The 18,347-nt window shown below is 39.9% G+C and overlaps 1 protein-coding gene across 2 annotated transcripts in view; it reads right to left on the bottom strand.

The window, feature by feature from the left end:
* The window catches only part of SLC24A3 (solute carrier family 24 member 3), a 769,449-nt gene that overhangs the window by 218,747 nt on the left and 532,355 nt on the right, over positions 1-18,347 (bottom strand). For both annotated transcript variants that reach the window (XM_072634553.1, XM_072634554.1), the window contains exons 4-6: positions 11,624-11,698; positions 2,923-3,007; positions 793-896 (exon numbers count right to left, since the gene is read on the bottom strand). In XM_072634553.1, the coding sequence (XP_072490654.1) occupies positions 793-896; positions 2,923-3,007; positions 11,624-11,698 (264 nt within the window). The remainder of the gene's footprint in view (positions 1-792; positions 897-2,922; positions 3,008-11,623; positions 11,699-18,347) is intronic.

The raw sequence follows: 18,347 nt of genomic DNA, 5'->3' as shown, positions 1-18,347 counted from the left end.
ATAATACAGTTTAAACTTAAAAGTGTCTTTTGGGCACACTTTAAAAAAATATTTCAAAGCTTCAGTTGTTAAACACTTATTAGAACACCCTGGGTCCAGACTGATACCATCTATTGGTATCACCCATCATTAAACGAGCCTCTTAATTTTCTTGTATGCTTGCTTCTAGGAAATGCCCTACAACTTCACAAAAGGTACATAGGTATCAGAGATCCATGCACAGTCATGACTGAAATACAAAGCCCACAGAACTTTTCCCATTGAAAATATATACTATTTGTTGTTCCAAACTCACTTAAGGCAAATACCAAGGCATAGTAGGAATTTTAATGAAATGAACAATCAATATGCAAACAAGAGACAGCTAAAGGAAGTGACTGAGACTTGGGTAAAGGCTATTGAGGATTGGGTTTAGTAGGACACATTTTGTTTCAGTTCACTTCCTTTCCTATGAAACTTTGTCTGAAATAGTTCTGATTCATTCAGTTCAATTCAAACCAGTTCCTGAACAAACTAGCATGAAGCCATAGTTTGGGTGTGAATGGAGTTTCAAAATAACTCGCTGAGACGGAGGAAAAAATGTTAACTAGTTACTGCTTTCTAGTCTGGGTTAAGCTGAATGACTGACCAGGTTTGGAATCTGGAACATCAATAAGCTGACATCACTTGACATGTACTGAGAACATTGGGTCTTAGTCCTGACAGACCAGATCTTTGGTTAAAATTCCTCATCTCTTTGAACTCCTAAGGAAATAGTAAGTCTTCCCATGATAGTCCAGCTTCTTGTCTTACCTGCCCAGCAAAAAGCCCACAGACACCAATGATGCAGAGAATATTGAAGACAGCTGAGCCAACTATGGTTCCAACACCCACATCCCCTTTTGTGATGAAAACACCTGAAAAAAAAAAGCCCAAGTCATTCAACCTTCTTAATTGACTTCACAAACAGAGCTCTTAGGGCTATAAAACTGTGAATACCCCTTGACTCAGCAGCTACAAGTCAGTGTCCCAAAGTGATCAAAGAAAAGGGAAAGGAACATTTTTGTACAAAATTATTTTATAGCAGTTACTTTTGTAGTGGAAAAGGATTAGAAATTGATGGCTATCCCATCAATTGGTGAATGGCTGAACAAGTTTAGCTATATCATTGTGATGGAGTACTATTGTGTTATGAGAAATGCTAAATATGGTTTCATAAAAACCTGGGAAGACTTATATGAACTCATACAAAGTGAAGTGAGCAGGATAAGAACAAAGTACACAGTGACAGCAATATTGTATAACAGTGATCAACTGGGAAAGATTTAGCTGCTCTGATCAAGACGATGATCCAAAATAATTCCAAAGGACTCATGATGAAAAATGCTGTTTACCTCCAGAGATAGAACTGATGAACTCTGAATGCAGAATGAAACATAATGTTTGACTTTTTTTGTCTGTTTTCTTTTGCAACATGGCTAATGTGAAAATATGCTTTGCATGACTTCACATGTATAATAGATATTAAATTGATTACCCTCTCAAGGAAGAGGGAGAGATTTGGAACTCAAAATTTTAACATGTGAATATGTAAATTTTTTTACATTACTGGGAAATATTTAATGAACTAAATGAAAGTATATTAAAAACTACTTTATGTAGATCCTCTCAGCCCTTAAGTTCATAATTTTGATACTTCTTTGGTATTTATAGAAAACATACATAACTTAGGAGGATATGCTAGAGAGGTTTTTCTTGTGCAGCAAAACAGAATCACTATACAGAATCATCAGAACTCTTTATGAGGCAAAGTCAAATAATGTTAGCTTACCCACAAACAAAAAAAATGCAAAAAACAAAGGGGAGCTGTTGGTCCCCACCCACCATAGATGACCTGCCTCACCATAGCTCACTTGGATATTCACACACTTCTAAACCTTCAGGTTGGTATACAATTAGTCTTAAAAGAAGTTACTAGGGTATTAGGGGTATCCCTTTCATTATTAGTGAAAATTCCAACCCATCAATGCTCAAAGGCAGCTATGTTGCCACTTGTCCCCCATTCATGGCATTATAGAGAGAAGGGCTGGTGAGTTATATCATCACATAGTCATATATAATCATTTAATTACTTAGAAGAGCAAGTACACCATAACAGATGGTGGATTGGTCTTGGAACTAGGAGATCTGGGTCCAAATTTTGCCTCTTACAGCCTGTAGCTATGGGACCCTGGGCACAGAGCCCCATGCAGCTCTTTAGGAGTTTGTGTTTGTCCTTTGTTCTTGAAGAGGACCATGACATGAAGATGATGACATGACTTGCAGTTGACTTTGATTTGAGTGAGGGAACGCTGTTCAAAGTCACCAGCCTCACTTTCTTCTCCTGAGCCATCTGGGTCCAGGGGCCTGATATTCATCAGGAAGACTGGAGATGGCCCAGGATGTAATGTGAGACCCTGGCTCTTCTAGGCTACGGTCTTATCACATTGTCACTTTGAGTGAGATAAACCCATTCAGTGAATGGGCTTCTTTAAGTAGTTACTCAAGGGATGTCCCTTTAATAAAAAAAAAAAAAAATCGAACTGGAAGGGGAAGACCCTCAGGGTTCCTGGGTAAAAGAGAAACAATTACTATTTAGTAATTATATGCACTCTGTGTTAGGTGGGTGGGGACTTGTTCTCCACTCTATGAGCTTCAGAGTGAATTGGGTTTAAGGCTTGATCTGTGAGCAAGAAATGTAGCCAGTAAACCCAAAGGAAAAAAGGCATCTTTTGGTCTTGGAGTGTACCTTCCCCTGGGTAGAACACAGAGGAGAAGAGAGGAGAGGGGAGGGGATTATAAGCTACCGAATATACTAGTCTGCTTTTGTTTAAAGATATTTCACAAGTGGAGGCTGGCATTGCCATGCTAGGTCCAGACCAAAACAACAGTAAGAGAATTTACCTATAACAGATGTAAATAACTCAGGAGCCGAGCTTCCAGCTGCCATGAAAGTGGCTCCAGCCACATCTTCACTGAGATGAAGGCGCTGAAGAGGAGCACAAGAAAAGCCATCAATTAGTTCCTGATCATTAGGATAAAAGGTAGAAAAAATGGGCAATCATCTAAGTGAAACACACAGGGGGCATATTAAAATATTAAGGCACATTTTTCAAAGTTTTTGTATTTTTGATACTTTTATGCCATGATAAAATAATTTTTCATTAAGACTCAGAGAGGTAGGAAGAGGATAAGAATGGAGAATTGGGTTGGGGACCTCAGAACAACTTAGCAAACAAAAAAAAAGAAACAATACCAGAAATACTTAGCAGACAGGGAGAAGGTAGCCTGGGGAAAGGGTTTGGGGAAATGACCAACTTCAGCACAACTGGCTTCTTATTCATATTATCAACATTATTAATCAATGGTAGACTGTGTCCTGACTCTTTCACTATGAAATATAAAGGGACAGAGAATGATACATCCGAGGTAGAAACTAAGAGGAAAGAGGGGGTTGGCAAACAGAAATGAGGAAAAATAGAAAAAAACACATTGAAAGAGCCACATAAAGAGCTGGGGGACTATTGGCAACTAAGTGACCCAGTGGGTAAAATTCTAGACTTGGAATCAGGAAGCTCTGAGTTCCAATCAACAATTTTTCCATGTTTATGACCCATTCTACAGCTTTTTATACACCACGCACACACAAACACACAAACACACAGAGCTTCTTGGAAGAAAATCTGAATAAGAAGAAAGCCTCGAAGTTGCATCTGGATCTCAGTTTCAGACAAACTTGCCCTCTTCTTTGTAACTTGCTTGGAAAGAGCTAAAGAGTTGTGGGCAGCAGTCTTTGTAATAACTCCCACCAAAAGCCTGAATTACAGGATAGTGAGTGCCTTCTTTTCCCTCATCCTGGAAATCCCTCAGGGAAAACATCCCAACCTTCTCAGCTGAATCCTTTTCCACTTAGTTTGAACACCTGACTCTGAGCTATGATGATCTGCTGAAGGGGAAAACACTGAATAACGTTAGGAGAAAGGATTTACTGGAGTCCGCTATAACCACTTGTGAGAGATTGTTAAATTTTCAGGGTTAGCGTTTACACTTCAGAAATCTGCTATCTCTAGAAATCAGGTCTTGATTTTTTGTTTTTCTGATTGTCTAGAGGTAAGAAAGTGTTAATAATGAAGATTAAACTTAAAGTATGTGTACATACATTCTTTCCTCCAGGAGAACTCAGTTTTTAAATATTTATCAGGACATATCTGATGAAGAGTATGTATGTGGAGGCCAAGCTATGTATGAGAACCTGAAAACCTTAAAATGAAGACCCCCCTAAACCTCAGAACAAGTCAGTGACTTCACTGGAGGCCCAATAGTTCCCCAGGTCCTGATGTTGGGGAGATGCAGTTCAGGAGACAATTCCCCAAAGCATCATCAGGGAAATCCATCAGGAAATACTTAAAAGCCAATTTTTTTTTTAAAAGCCAATTTTTTAATGTCAGAAGATTCTATTCTGCCAGGCACAGAATTAATCAACCGAACAAATATTTATCAAAGACTCGCTACCTGAGAATCTCTGTGATAGGCATTTAAAGAGGTACAGATTTAAATTGAAAGATTTAAAGACAAAATGAAAAATTATCTCTGCCTTCAGTGAACTTACATTCTACTGAAAGGTTACAAGTACACAGCTGAGTAAATATAAAGTATATAGGTCACTTTCAAGAGGACATGAGCAGGAACAACTAGTAGGATCAGAAGTGGCATCTTTTTCTTTTGAAGAAGATGCCACCTGAGCCCTGCTTTGAAGAAATCTAGACAGTGATTAGTGTTTATTAAGCACCTGATGCTGCTAAACAGAGAGGATACAAAGAAAGGCAAAAACAAACAGCCCCTGCCTTCAGGGAACTTACAGTCTAATGGGGGAGACAAAATGCAAACAACTCTGTACGTACAAGATAAATGCAACATAAAATGGGAGATGATCTCAGAGGGAAGATCCTGCAGGAAGGAAGGAATGGGGTCTAGAGGCAGGGAAAGGTCTCCTGCAGAAAGTGGGATTTGAGTTGAGTCTTGGAGAAAGACAAGGAAACCAGAAGTGGAAGTGGAGAAGGAGAACACTCCAGGCATGAGGGGCAGTTAAGGGAAAGGCATAGACTGCAAATATTTTGTGATTAGTCAAGTCACCAGTGTGATAAGGAGGCATGAAGCTTCCAGTGGATATAAAATTTTTAATTTTATAATTAAAATTAATTATTTTAATTATTAAATTAATAATAATTTAATAAAAGGCTCACAAATGCCTCATCCTGGCACTGACTACTAAGCCCATCATGGAAAAATGTAGATCAGTACTTGGTTGGAGTGAGTACTGCTGACAATATCTCACAGGTATTGGAAATGGGAAGATGTCTCATTGAGATCAGCATATTCAGAACTGAGGAGAGGACTCAGCTTTTCACTTTGGGCACAATACTATGCTTTCCCTAACTGTTCTTACTAACTTAGGTCCAATTCTTCTACTAAGCCAATGTCCTGGCAAATGTTGATCTTGGTGCCCTCTGGAAACATGCCAGGGTTGCAAAGGAGGGTTGTGTTCCTACATTGTTACTGAAAGTAGACTTGGAGAACAATACTGAGGAAAGTTTGAAAATGGGGACTGTGGAGACACCCCCTCTGGACTACCCCTATTTGTTCTCCCTCCAGTCCTGAAACACTACACTCCAATACCAATGATGCACATAGGTTATCTGGTACAGCATATTATCTGGTATCAACCGTCAGTGCTATAGCCTATGTTTCCCAGCTAAAACTATGTATTAACTGAAACCTATTGCTGATTAGGAAGGACACTCGTATGGGAGAGAGCTTGTTAAGACATTTGCTTTGATTGGAGGACATATGATTTCACCCATTTGATCCATAAATAAATATGGCAAACAGCCATTCTTGGTACAGAAGCAATTCACTGAAAATGAGTAAATATCAAATTTCCAACAAGTATATTTTAGACCCTGGAAGCCATGAGGTCCTTTCCCCAAATTCAGCCACTTTCTGGTTGTATTTTATTTCTCCACTATCAAGGGTGAGCAACGGTAACACTAGATTGATAACAATTAAGCAGTGATCCTTAACTAGGCTTGTAGATTGGGAGACCTGAGGTCTTACCGCTGGTGGAACATGGGCATCATACTCTGCAAAGAGTGGGTCTTCATGGTCTAAGGTGGAGGTGAGAAATCTGTAAGGCTGAGGGGCAAGGCTACAGGAAGGGGGATGGAGACACCCAGGTTTTAGCCCAGAGAAGAAGATTACATAAAAGTAGTCATCAAACATGGAAAGCCAATGTGGCTTACAAGAGTTTGGCAGTCTGTTCTAATATCTCTTTTAAGCTCTGATTGGCAAGAGCTTGACTTGTTCAATTGTTTTTTGATTGTATCTGACTCTTCATGACCCCATTGGAGGTTTCCCTGGCAAACATACTGGAGTGTTTGTCATTTCCTTCTCCATCTCATTTTACAGATGAGGAACTGAGGCCAACAGGGCTAAGTGACTTGCCCAGGGTCACACAGTTAATAAGAGTCTGAGATCAGATTTGCCAGGAAGATGAATCTATCCACTCCATCACCTAGTGGTCCCTAAGAGAGCTCACACATTACTAATTAACCTCAGTCATACAACACCATTTCCCTTCTCAAGAACCTTTAATAAAGTCCAAATCCTTTAGTCTGTTTTTAAGACTCTCCACAGCAAGATCCCTAATCTATTTTAGCAACCTTATCTCTTTGAGACAATGGGTGGTGGAGTAGATGAACACGGAATCAGGAAGACTTTGAGTTCATATTAATCCTTTGACACTAACTGTATGACTTATAGATTTAAGACTTTGGCCAGTTCATAATTTTTATCAGCCTCAGTTTCCTCAAGTGTAAAATGGAGATTATAATAACACCTCCCTTCCAGGGCTATTTTGACCATCAAATAAGATAATTGCAAAGAATGATTCAGCATGGTGCCTGGAACATATTAAACACTAAATAAATGTTTCCATGTTTCCTTCCTTCCTTCCTCCCATCCTTCCTTCCTTCCTTCCTCCCATCCTCCCTTCCTTCCTTCCTTCCTCCCATCCTTCCTTCCTTCCTCCCATCCTTCCTTCCTCCCTTCCTCCTGTCCTTCCTTCCTTCCTTCCCCAGAATGACCTGTCTGCATTCTCTACATATTGCACAATTACAACTCTGTGACTTTGTTCACACTGATAATAATTATATCTTCAAATCACCAATTTAATAGACATTTATTCTGTGTCTATTATGTGTAACAAAGACAAACACGAAACTACACATGCACACACTACACAAATACATATATGTGTATATTATATACACATATAATAATTATATCTTCAATTCAACAATTCAATAGACATTTATTCTACTATGTGTAACAAAGATGAGCACAAAGCTACATACACACACACTACACAAATCCATATACATGTATATATATATATAATATACACCTATTCATGTGTGTATACACATGTATAATTTAAATTGCCCCTCACCCTATAAGGTTAGTAGGACATGTATTATTATCCCCATTTTCCAGATGAGTACAACAGGTCCAGAGAGGTTATGTGACCTGCTCTAGAAGCCAGAGTCATGCTTCAGCCTGAGTCTTTGGAGCCTTCCCTTCTCCCCTCTGCTCTGTGCCTCTCTGTATCTTTTCTGCCACGGCTGGGCCAAGTGCCACATCCTCTGTGATGTCTCTACTTGCTCAAAGTGACCTCCTCCTTCCCTGATCACCTCGAAATGTAAATTATTTATGCCACTTTTCAAACATTTATTACAACAGTATAAGCACACCTTTTTAGAAGCACATCTCTTATCTCCCTTAGACTAAGCTTCTTGAGGAGCTCATCCTTAGACCACTTTACCTCTTACTGAACTTCACACATCACAGGTATTTAATACTAATCTCACAACTGAGACTGTATGGGTTTTACCTCATGCTTCCAAGACTTTCTATCTACTCTCTCCCTTCTGCTGTACTTTCTGATTTTCTTTTTCATCTTCCCACCCATTTTCCCTGATACTAGCTTTCCTGTATCAGATGCTACAGGTTTTGAGTCACTCACATTGTGCTTTGATGAAGGGTATTGATCCCATCCTCTCTCCTCCACAATGCAACTATCCTCAAACTGAAAATTGTCTTTCTCCTAGTTGCCCAAGGCCAGCCTCCTCTCCCACATGGGCTGTGAACTTCAAGAGACACGAGACATGGTTCTAGGTGGAAAAGCCCCCTTAGGCGGCCATTGTCTCAATCCTATAATCTTGTGAGAAAATGTAACTGGATAAAAATTGGCCCCACATTTTCAGAGAGTCATAAACATAGATAGGCATATACAGATGTAAACTTCTTTCCCTACCACCCACAAATTCACATGTCTAATGTTTCTTCAACTTTCCTGACAGGTCAGAGAAGTCATAGCAGTTCTCTTTAGAATGGCCAAAAAAACCCAAACCAAAACAAAACAAACCAAAACAAACCATGGTTGTAATCATTTTCATACAATATTGGATTAGAATATTGGGGGACAAGCAGGCAGGGCAAGGTGCCTTGGAAAACATGACTAAGGCTGACCCCTTCTGTTCTCTTGTTTTCCTCTCTCCACTTTGCCTATTTTCTGGCAAAGTGTCACCTAAAAAGGGAAAACCTGGTAAAACTATGTGGTTGATAAAGTGTTTGAGGTCCCCTACAACTCTCCGTTTTTCTCTCCTCTCTCTCTTTTCAATGCTTCCTCCCTCCCAGATGCCCAGTGTTCTGAGGCTGATAACTTGGCCCAATTCAAAAGAAAAAAAAGTTGATAGATTCACATCAGAATGCTAGGGATCCCTCCCCAGACTTTCATTTCAAAAGACAATGACAAGGGAAAGAGGGGAATAATTTTGAACACAAAAGAGTAAAACAATTTGATGGTAGACTTGCAAGCATCATCAAAAGTCTCCAAATCACTTAAGTAAATGTTGTCTCTGCTCACAAAATATGTTCCTATTTACTGAGGGTTCTCATCAGAAAAATGGTACCCCAAATGGCGTGGACACTATCCCTCCTCGTTCTGGAAAGAGAGTTGATCTTGGAATCACACATGTAGTTTGAATCCTATACTTGCCACTTAAAAACCTCTAAGACCCATGTCTGGAATGCACTCCTTCTTCACCTCCAGCTCTCAGAATCCCAAATTTCCATCAAGGCTTGGCATCAAGAGCCACCTTATTCATGAGGCCTTTCATGACTGCCCCCTTCCTCCCTGCCTCTCAACTCCTAGTTGCTAGAATTTCCTCAAGATCACTTTCTATCTGTTTTGCACCTATCTGTGTATGTACATGGTATCTTCCTTGCCTAGATTCTGTATTCCTTGAAGGCATTAACTATTTTCGTTTTTGACTGTGTACTGGCTTCAGTTCCTAGCAGAATGTTTGGTACATAGTAGGCACTTAATAAATGCTTCTTAATTGATTAAAGTCATAGCCTCTTCTGTCGTCAGTTTTCTGTAATTAAGTAATAATGGTATTTATACAGCATTTAAAGGTTTGCAAAGAGATTTACATTTATCATCTCATTTGATCCTCACAACAATCCTGCGAGATAGATGCTATTATCCCCATTTTACAAATGAGGAAACTGAGGCTGAGAGGTCAGGTGATTTTCCCAGGGTCACACAGCTAATTAGGTATCTGAAGTAGTATTTGAACTCATCTTCCTGACCACAAGTCCAGCATACTGTCTGTGGAGCCACTTAACTGACCCACAAGTGACCCTAATTCCCTTTCACCTCTAGGTATATAAGCTTCTCACCTCTCTGCATAGATCTACACGAACAATCCCTCTGCAATCCTATATGTGAATTCCTGTTGTGGCTATTATTATTGTTACTTAAGAGAGGCAGCAGGATATTTACCATGGTAGAAAGTGGGCTGGTCTTAGAGTCAGGGAGACCTGGGTTCAAATCCAACTTCTGACATGTACTAGCCATGTGACCTAGGCAACTCTCAAAGATTGTAAATTTCAACCAAATGACTCATATGAGCTTGGGTGGGGAGGTTTCCATATTAAAAGTTCTCTACACTGATTAAATTATCCTTCTGAACCCAGGTTCCAGATTAGTACTTCAAAGATCTGTCATTTCTTCATGGTGAGTATTCCTTCTACAGACCCAAATCACAATATTGCCATAACTTATTAGATGGACTTTAAGAGCTGCTAAAGTATTAATTACCCTACAATCTTCCTGATAATGAGCCTCTTAGACATATATGCCATCATTTTGTACCTTTTAGAAGGTTTTCTGGGGGAGGAATCTACCAACACTTGAGCTCCAGGGGCAGGCAGAGCATTCAAGGCCCCAGGGTTACTTTCATTCCACAATGAGTCATGGAGTAGGAAATCAGTGAAGAATTATTAGTAATATTGGCTATGGTATAGTAGATCAAGGTCTGAATCTGGAGTCAGATTGACCTGTTTTCAAATATGGCCTCAGACACTTGTTAGCTATGTATCTCTGGGCAAGCCAATTCACCCCAGCTTGCTCATCTGTAAAAGGAGGATAATAACAGCACCTGTCTCCCAGTTTTGTTGTGAAGAAAAAATTGAAATGATATTTCTAAAGTGCTTTGCAAACCTTAAAGAGTCATATAAATGCTATTTGTTATTATATTAACAATAAGGCCTTTTAAAAAAGTTCAGGCTAGATTTTAAACAATAAGTAACTAGATTTTTTAAAACAGTTTCGTTCTCTGGGGGACCCACATTTTAGAGAAACCACAAAAGGAGCTCCAGATTGGAGGTGCAAGAGAGAAAAATCCCTTTTCCCAAATGGGATTCTGAATTTAAAAAAATGCCACAGAGCTCCCAGATAAAGGGAATTGAATTTCAAAATGTACAAGGGAGATGAAAGGGGAGACAGAATGAAAGAGTTGCAGATATGGTGAATATTTTTTGATTAAAGCGATTTAACTTGGTATTCAGTATCCTTCTTATTGTGATGACTTCTAACATCTTCTTTTTTTTCCTGGTCTTTATTCCCAACTCTTTCATCTTATCTTTTTCTAGCTTCTGCTTTGAGAATTATATATACATACAGAGAGAAAAAGAGTGAGAGAAACCTGTGTCTGAAAGTTTCAGACTTTATAAAGACCTGTATGAAGCCACAAAAGAGGGTTACAGGAGAAGGAGGAAAAGGAGGAGGAAATGGAGATGGGGAAAAGGATTATATTATACGACACGAAAATGGCAAATGTAGTTTTGTGGTAGTTTCACCCAAATTTAGGGGCCAATTTGTCTTTTGGTTGAAGCCTTCCTAGAAATAACTGAAGTGTATGCCATGTACCAAGGCCCCAAATTAAGTCAACAGAAACAGGAAGGTTTCCTTTCAAGTGGTACTATCATTAGAACCTTGGGGCAAAACAGTTAAGTAAATTACTTGACTATCCATGCAGAGGGAGAGAGGGAGGGAGGGAGGGAGGGAGAGACAGAGACAGAGGGAGAGAGAGAGAAATGGAGGGAGGGAGGGAGAGAGGGAGAGAGGGAGAGAGGGAGAGAGAGAGAGAGAGAGAGAGAGAGAGAGAGAGAGAGAGAGAGAGAGAGAGAGAGAGATACTTACTTCACAAATCTTCTCCAAGGAAGGGACAAAGAAGTCATCACACACAATGGCCAAAGCATAGAACATGTACATGGCCTGAAAGAGAAGAGAAAATATTCAGGTCCAGAACATCAAAACGATAACAACATAAATGCCTTACCCCTGTTTTTCTCTATTAAACATAATGTTTGAGTTAGAAAAAGTTTGAGGGAGTATAAACCATGATCCCTATGCTTAGAAGTCTGAGGAGGAGACCTCTTATAACTCACATACTCGTCTACAAATCAGATGAATTACAGGTGTGTTAAAATATATAGTATATAGTATAAAATATATAGTTAAAATAATATAGTATGCCTGTGTACAATTGCCCAGAGTTGAGCACAGGAAATACTTCTATGCCGGTAGTCAACTGCAACCTAATTACTCTTCCATGTGCAAAGGAGAGAAATGGGACTAACAGTGTATATGCTGAAATGTGAATCCACTGCAGCTTGGATGTTACCTCTCTTGTTTAATGACTGGACCCCTGACAGTTTGTTTGATTAGCAGATCCTTCTAGTCACCAAAGTTCACCACTTTGTAGTCATCTTTGTCTTTTCCGTCTCCATCTAATCCATTGACAGGTTCCATAGCTTCCACCTTCACAACATCTCTTGCCACCTTCCCTTTCATGTCACTATTGAGTCTCCAGTCCAGATCAGGCCCTTGTCTACCTCCTAGCTGAACTATTGCAATAGCTTTTTAATTGGTCTCCTTGCTTCTAGTATCTCACCTCTCTAATCCATCATTCACATTAGCTGCCAAATTAATATTCTTAAAACACAGTCTTCTTCATGTTATTCCCCTGTTCAGAAAACTTCAGCAGCTCCCTATTACCTCTAAACTCTGTACAAGGTGTCTTCTATGTCACTCCGTTTCATGCATTGTATTTCATTCACAGAGGCCCACTAGCTGTCACCTGTCTCAACAGCTTGCAAGCATCTGAAGTCAGATTTAAAGCCAGGTTTTCTAGATTCCAGTTCCAGTCCATTCTATACCAGGCTATGTTGCCTTTTTGCTTCTCTCCAGTCTTGCTCCCTAAGAACAGTTTTTTTAAGGTTTTAAGGATTTTATTACTAAGATTCATAAGGAGACATATGAGGCATTTAATTATGTACTTTTTAAAATGTATATAAATCTTTAACGATTAATTCTGGTCCTACCTGCAAATATTATAGAACTAGGCCTTATTCTTGTTTAGTTTCTCTCTGGTACAATTAAATCCCTTTTTTCTCAGTCTTGTCCTCTGAGTCATTTGGCTAAATCCTATCTGGGCTTGATTTAAGCTCAAGTCTTCAGACTGAAGTAGATTTAGTTTTTGACAAGTATTCCTTGTGTCTAGTGTTTACAGAATAGTTTCTCTAATGAAGCTCTAGGTGTGGAAGTCCCAGGCTTACAGCAGGTACTGTCATCTCTGGTCTTAAAAGAGTTTTCCTTTGAGTGTCAAGTCTAAAGGTACCTTGTGGTTGCCCTTGTTTTCAATAATGATGAGTCTATTAAAAACCTGTCCTTGCCCCTGGCTCCAACCATGAGTAACAAATGCCTGGAATCCAAGTTATTTTCACCTTGAGATCTTAGGGTCTCTAGTATTTGGAAACTCTTTTTTTCTCCCTCTTCTTCCTCATCTCTCCTCTTTCCCTCTAACTCTTCCTTATCTTCTTTTTCTGCCTCCATCTGCTAATCCTTTGTCCTGATTGCTTGGCTAGAAGCAAATTTGACAGCTGATTGTTACAAATAGTTCTGTCCTTTGTGAAGCTGGATTTAGCTACTGCCCTAGATCAGCATCTGAACCTTTACTTTATGGAGAACATATGGTCTACTAGCACAAAGCTTAAGTCATCCTGTTTCTTTTCATGAGCTTGCCTTTCTCCTTGGCTCCCAGAGTGGGGTCCTCCAATCAATTAATCAATCAACAAGCTTTTATTCAATATTTACTGTATGCACTATTCCAGGTACTGTGGATATAAGGACAAAAATGAAATAGCTTCCTCAATAAGGGAACTTATGTTCTCTTGGGGGAGACAATATGTACATACATAAGTATAATTAATATAGATACATGTTGTTCATTCATGTCTGACTCTTCTTGACCCCATGGGTCTTAGCATGCTGGACCCATTGTCCATAGGGTTTTGTTGGCAAAGATATTGGAGTGGTGTAATGGTAATGTAAATGGAAAAATCTTTCCCATTCATTAATAGGTCCACGTGACCTGCTTGGATTGCATGGAAGCCTAAGTCACATGTGGTGCGAGGAGCTTGCAGAATGGGTAGAACAGGAAGGATAGAGCACAGCTGAGAAGAAGTTAGTCGGGAGCTGGGAAGGACACAGTCAGGTAGGTAACAGCTTAGGCTCCTGCATGTTTGTTTGTGGGAAGGTCCCAGCAAGGGGCAGGGAGGCCTGGGAATGGCTTTGTCCCCTGCGTTGATAACGTGTATTGATTTCTTGGTTGCTATGATGGATTTTGCTTTCTGGTTCTGGGATTTAGCTTTCTGGTATCTAAATAAATGTTTTCTTCTGCCTTTTATATGGAGAGTCTATTTTATACTTTGCAACTGAGAACTACGCCAGCATATTCAGAGTCACCACCAGTGCTGTGAATATTGCTTTGGTGATACAAGTGGTTTGCCATTTCCTTCTCCAGTGGATCACCTTTTGTCAGAACTTTCCACTATGACCTATCAATCCTGGGTAACCCTGCATGGCATAGGTAATAATTTCATTAAGCTACACAAGCCTCTCCACCAGGACAAGGCAGTGGTCTAGGAAACATATACTTATACACACATCCACAGTATAATTAATTATATTATATAATATACATATTGGAATATATATGTATACATATACATATATAACACACACATATATGTGTATGTGGGGGGCATAAACAACTCAAAAAAGGACCAGAGCAGTTGTACATACTGTGATTGAGCAGATTTTTTAGGAAAAAGAGATAGACTGACTCTCTGCTTCAAACCCCAAATTCCCTGTTTGGTTTGCCTACTACCATGTTCCCATTTCTGGGATTCCAAAACTCATTGTCACAGAGGAGATGACAGAGTCTGATCACCTCTTTTCCATCTATTTTCACTTACTTGTCCTTAGATACCTTTATATCTCTTAGGCCAATGGTTTTCCATAATCCAAGTTCAACCACACAGTAAATTAAACAGAGACAATTATTACTCTTGCTATTAAGGGTAGGTGCTAAAGAGAAATACTGTTGTTGGCTTTTGAAAACATTCTTTTGATGTGCCATGAATCCCCAAAGAACCATTAGTAATTATTATAGGCCAAATATTAGTTTGTGATGATGATACTTTTTAATTGATGAAAGACATTAGATGGTTGTCAATGGTAAGTAACACAGGGCTTGGTCTCCTCTGCCACTCAGGCTGATTTTCAGACCTACCAAAATGTCCCATTTCCTGAATTCATGTGACAGCATATGCCCCTACCCTTTGAAATGATGGCACCTCTTCCCTGACTCACACAAGTTGCTATTTTTTGTTGTATTCAGCTTGTATTGACTACTTACTATGTGCAAGGCCCCAAGGGAGAAAGCAAGCATTTATTAAGCACTTACTGTGTGCCAGGCATTGCACTAGGGTCTAGGAATACAAGCAAGTAGAATGAAAGATAGTTCCTGCACTCAAGGAGCCTTATTTCTGGTGCTGAAAACATCACATAAAATGGAGATGAAAAGGAAAAAGAGGAAAGATGGGGGTACCCAGTTCAAGGGAATGGGAGAGGAAGTCCTGTGGATAGTCAGAAGTGATGCTTGGAAAAAAATGAAGACATAGCTGACCTCGGCTTCCTCTTTAAAATGGAGGTTGTGGGAGGAACTGGCCAATCAGAGGGAGAGGCTGCAGGGGCCATTGGTACTTCTAATTTGAGAAGTAGGCTAGGGAGGCATTGAGCTTCCAGGATGAAGAATTTTCAATGACATTGTATCTAAAGACAGGAGTACAACCTGGAGAAGAAAGACTTACAGATTTACTCAAGATTGGATAACCTTAGATTTAGCAGGGAGATGGAGATAGTATGAATGTGAATAAGACATGGTTTAGATCTGGAAAGGACCTTAGGAATTATCTAGTCCAATGCCCCATCACCCCCCGCCCCCTATTTATAGATAAGACATCGAAACCCAGAAACTTCATTCACCCATGGTAACAGAAAGGAGAAAGATTTCTGTCATCATGGAGCTTATTTTCTAAAAGGGCAGACAAGAACTTTGCACAAATTGTTGTTGTTCTGTGTTCAATGACATCAGAAGGGTGCTGTCTTGACTTGCAAATGAATTGGATTTAAGTGAGGCAGAGCTGTGCAAAGTCATCAGCCTCAATCACTTCTCCAGTCATCAAAAACCAGTGGAAAGATGTAGGTCAGGAAAACTGGTGATGGCCCTGGATGCAGTGGGGGACCTTGGCCTTTTAAGTTAAGGCCTTTCACAGGTCTTAGTTTGTCTAAGGCAACACCTATTCAGTAATTAAAAGCTAAGAACTGAGGCAAAATATGGCATAATTTGCCTTCATAGAAAAATCAGTCTGGGAGGGAAAACCTTTCAGAGTTTCTGGCCAGAACAGTTGCTATTTACATTCCACACAAGTGACTATCATATAAGATAGAATGTGGAAGTGAAATAAGAGTTAATCAAAGGCTATATTAGTTCAGGCTAGCGTCTATCATTGTGCTTCATAGAAGGTTTCATGAGCCAAGCTTTGGAAGATAGGTGGAAAATGGACAGGGGTAAAGCTATGGTGGAAATTCATTTTAGGGTGAGAGAACACTGTAAACAAAGGAATGGCAAGGTATACTTGAAGTTGGAAGCAGTGAGACACCATTTCTTAACTTGCATTGTAGTTGTTTCTCTTTGTCTTCACTACTAGATGTTTCCCTCCATGAGACCATGAATTCTTTCTGTCTTCATTATTAGAATCCACTTGGTCACCCAGGCTTGAAACCTCAAAATCATCCCTAAATCCTCCGTTGTACTCACCCCACATCCCTTAGTTTTTATCTTCATAACATCTTTGATGTAAATCATCTGCTCTCCACTCACATACCCTCACTCTTTTGCAGGCTCTCATCACCTTGCCCTTGGGCTACTGTAATGGCCTTTTAATTGGATTCCCTGCCTCAAATGTGTTTTCAAAGAAGACCATGACATCAGAGAAATGATGACATGACTTGCAGTTGGCTTTCATTAGAGTGAGGGAGGGCTGTGCAAGGTCACCAGTCTCACTTTATCATCCAGAGCCATCTGGATTCAGTGACCTGATATGGAAATGGCTCAGGATGCAATGGGAGAGCCTGGTCCTTTTACACTAAGGTCCTTTCAGGTACTCACTTAGAGTGAGGTAATGCCCATTCAGTGAATGGGTCTCTTTAAGAAGTAGTCAAAGGATGGCCCCTTTAGTTAGAAAAAGAAAAAAAAATCAAGCGGGGAAGGCAAGACCTTCAAGGTTGCCATTCCAAAGAGAAACAGTTACCATTGATATTCATTCTAAGCCAGGAGGGCCCAAAATGCAGCCATTAAGTGGAGCTTTGGCAGGGACCTACTGTGGTCCAATCTATGGGCGTCAAATATCTTCCTACTCAAATCAATCTCCAATTCTCCAGCTGCCAAAATGATTGTCTTCCAATGCAGTTCTGACCATGTCATCTCCCTACTCTATAAACTCCAGGGACTCCCTATTACCTTTGACTTTTAAAGCCCTTTGAAAGTTGGCTCCTACCCAGTCTTCTTATACTTTACCTCCCTCTATGTACGCTATGATCCTGACACAGGAGCCTTCTTGTGCTTCCTCACATATAACACTCCATTTCCTGAAGCTTTACTTTGACATTGACTATCCCTTATACCTGGAATATTCTTCTTCTATCTCTACCTCCTCGCCTCACTGGCTTCCTCTTAGTCTCAGTTCAAATCCTCCTTTCTACAGAAAACTTTTCCCATTCCTCAAATGTCCCCCTCTTCCTCATTACCTTTCACTTTCAATATTTTCAAATACGTGCATTTATATAGCTATTTGTATGTTTTATCCTCTATTAGAATGTGAGCCCTTTGAGGTCAAAGCCTCTGTGCCTAGCACACAGCAAGTGCCTAATAAATGCTTATTGACTTGATTAATTTGGTACTTAAAATTTATGATTTTTTTCTTTTATATACCAACATCTTATCCCTACAAATGGACTGCATATTCCAAGTTTATAACATTTCTGGCTATCTTTTACTTGCCTTTTTGAGTTATTATTCAGTCTTGTCTGACTTTTCATGACCCCATTTAGTGTTTTCTTACCAAAGATACTGAAGTGGTTTGCCATTTCTTTCTCCAGCTCATTTTATAGATGAGGAAACTGAGGCAAACAGATACTATATCGGGGCTGCTCATTCACCTTTGGTGTCCACTTGTGACCCAACTCTCACTTGTGACTCCAAGAAGCTGTAGCATTTGTAATGGTCATACCCTGGTAAAACCATGAGGGCAGACAAGGTAACCCAGGTTGAGGGTAACCAACAGGCCTCAGACCTGGCAGTGAGTTAGTGGGGTATCTACCCAAAGCATGTGAAGAATTGCCCTGGTAGAAAGGGCAGATGAGAACAATTTGTTCCAAAGACCATGAAGGTGGCTAAAGCGAATGGTGTGGAGTGCTTAGAGCTTGGTCAGACGTTGAAGATGCCAAGGCCTTCGGC

The sequence above is a fragment of the Notamacropus eugenii genome, chromosome 1 (genome assembly GCF_028372415.1).
Source record: "Notamacropus eugenii isolate mMacEug1 chromosome 1, mMacEug1.pri_v2, whole genome shotgun sequence".
In the NCBI taxonomy this organism is placed as follows: domain Eukaryota; kingdom Metazoa; phylum Chordata; class Mammalia; order Diprotodontia; family Macropodidae; genus Notamacropus; species Notamacropus eugenii.
This window is presented reverse-complemented; position numbering and strand designations above follow the sequence as displayed.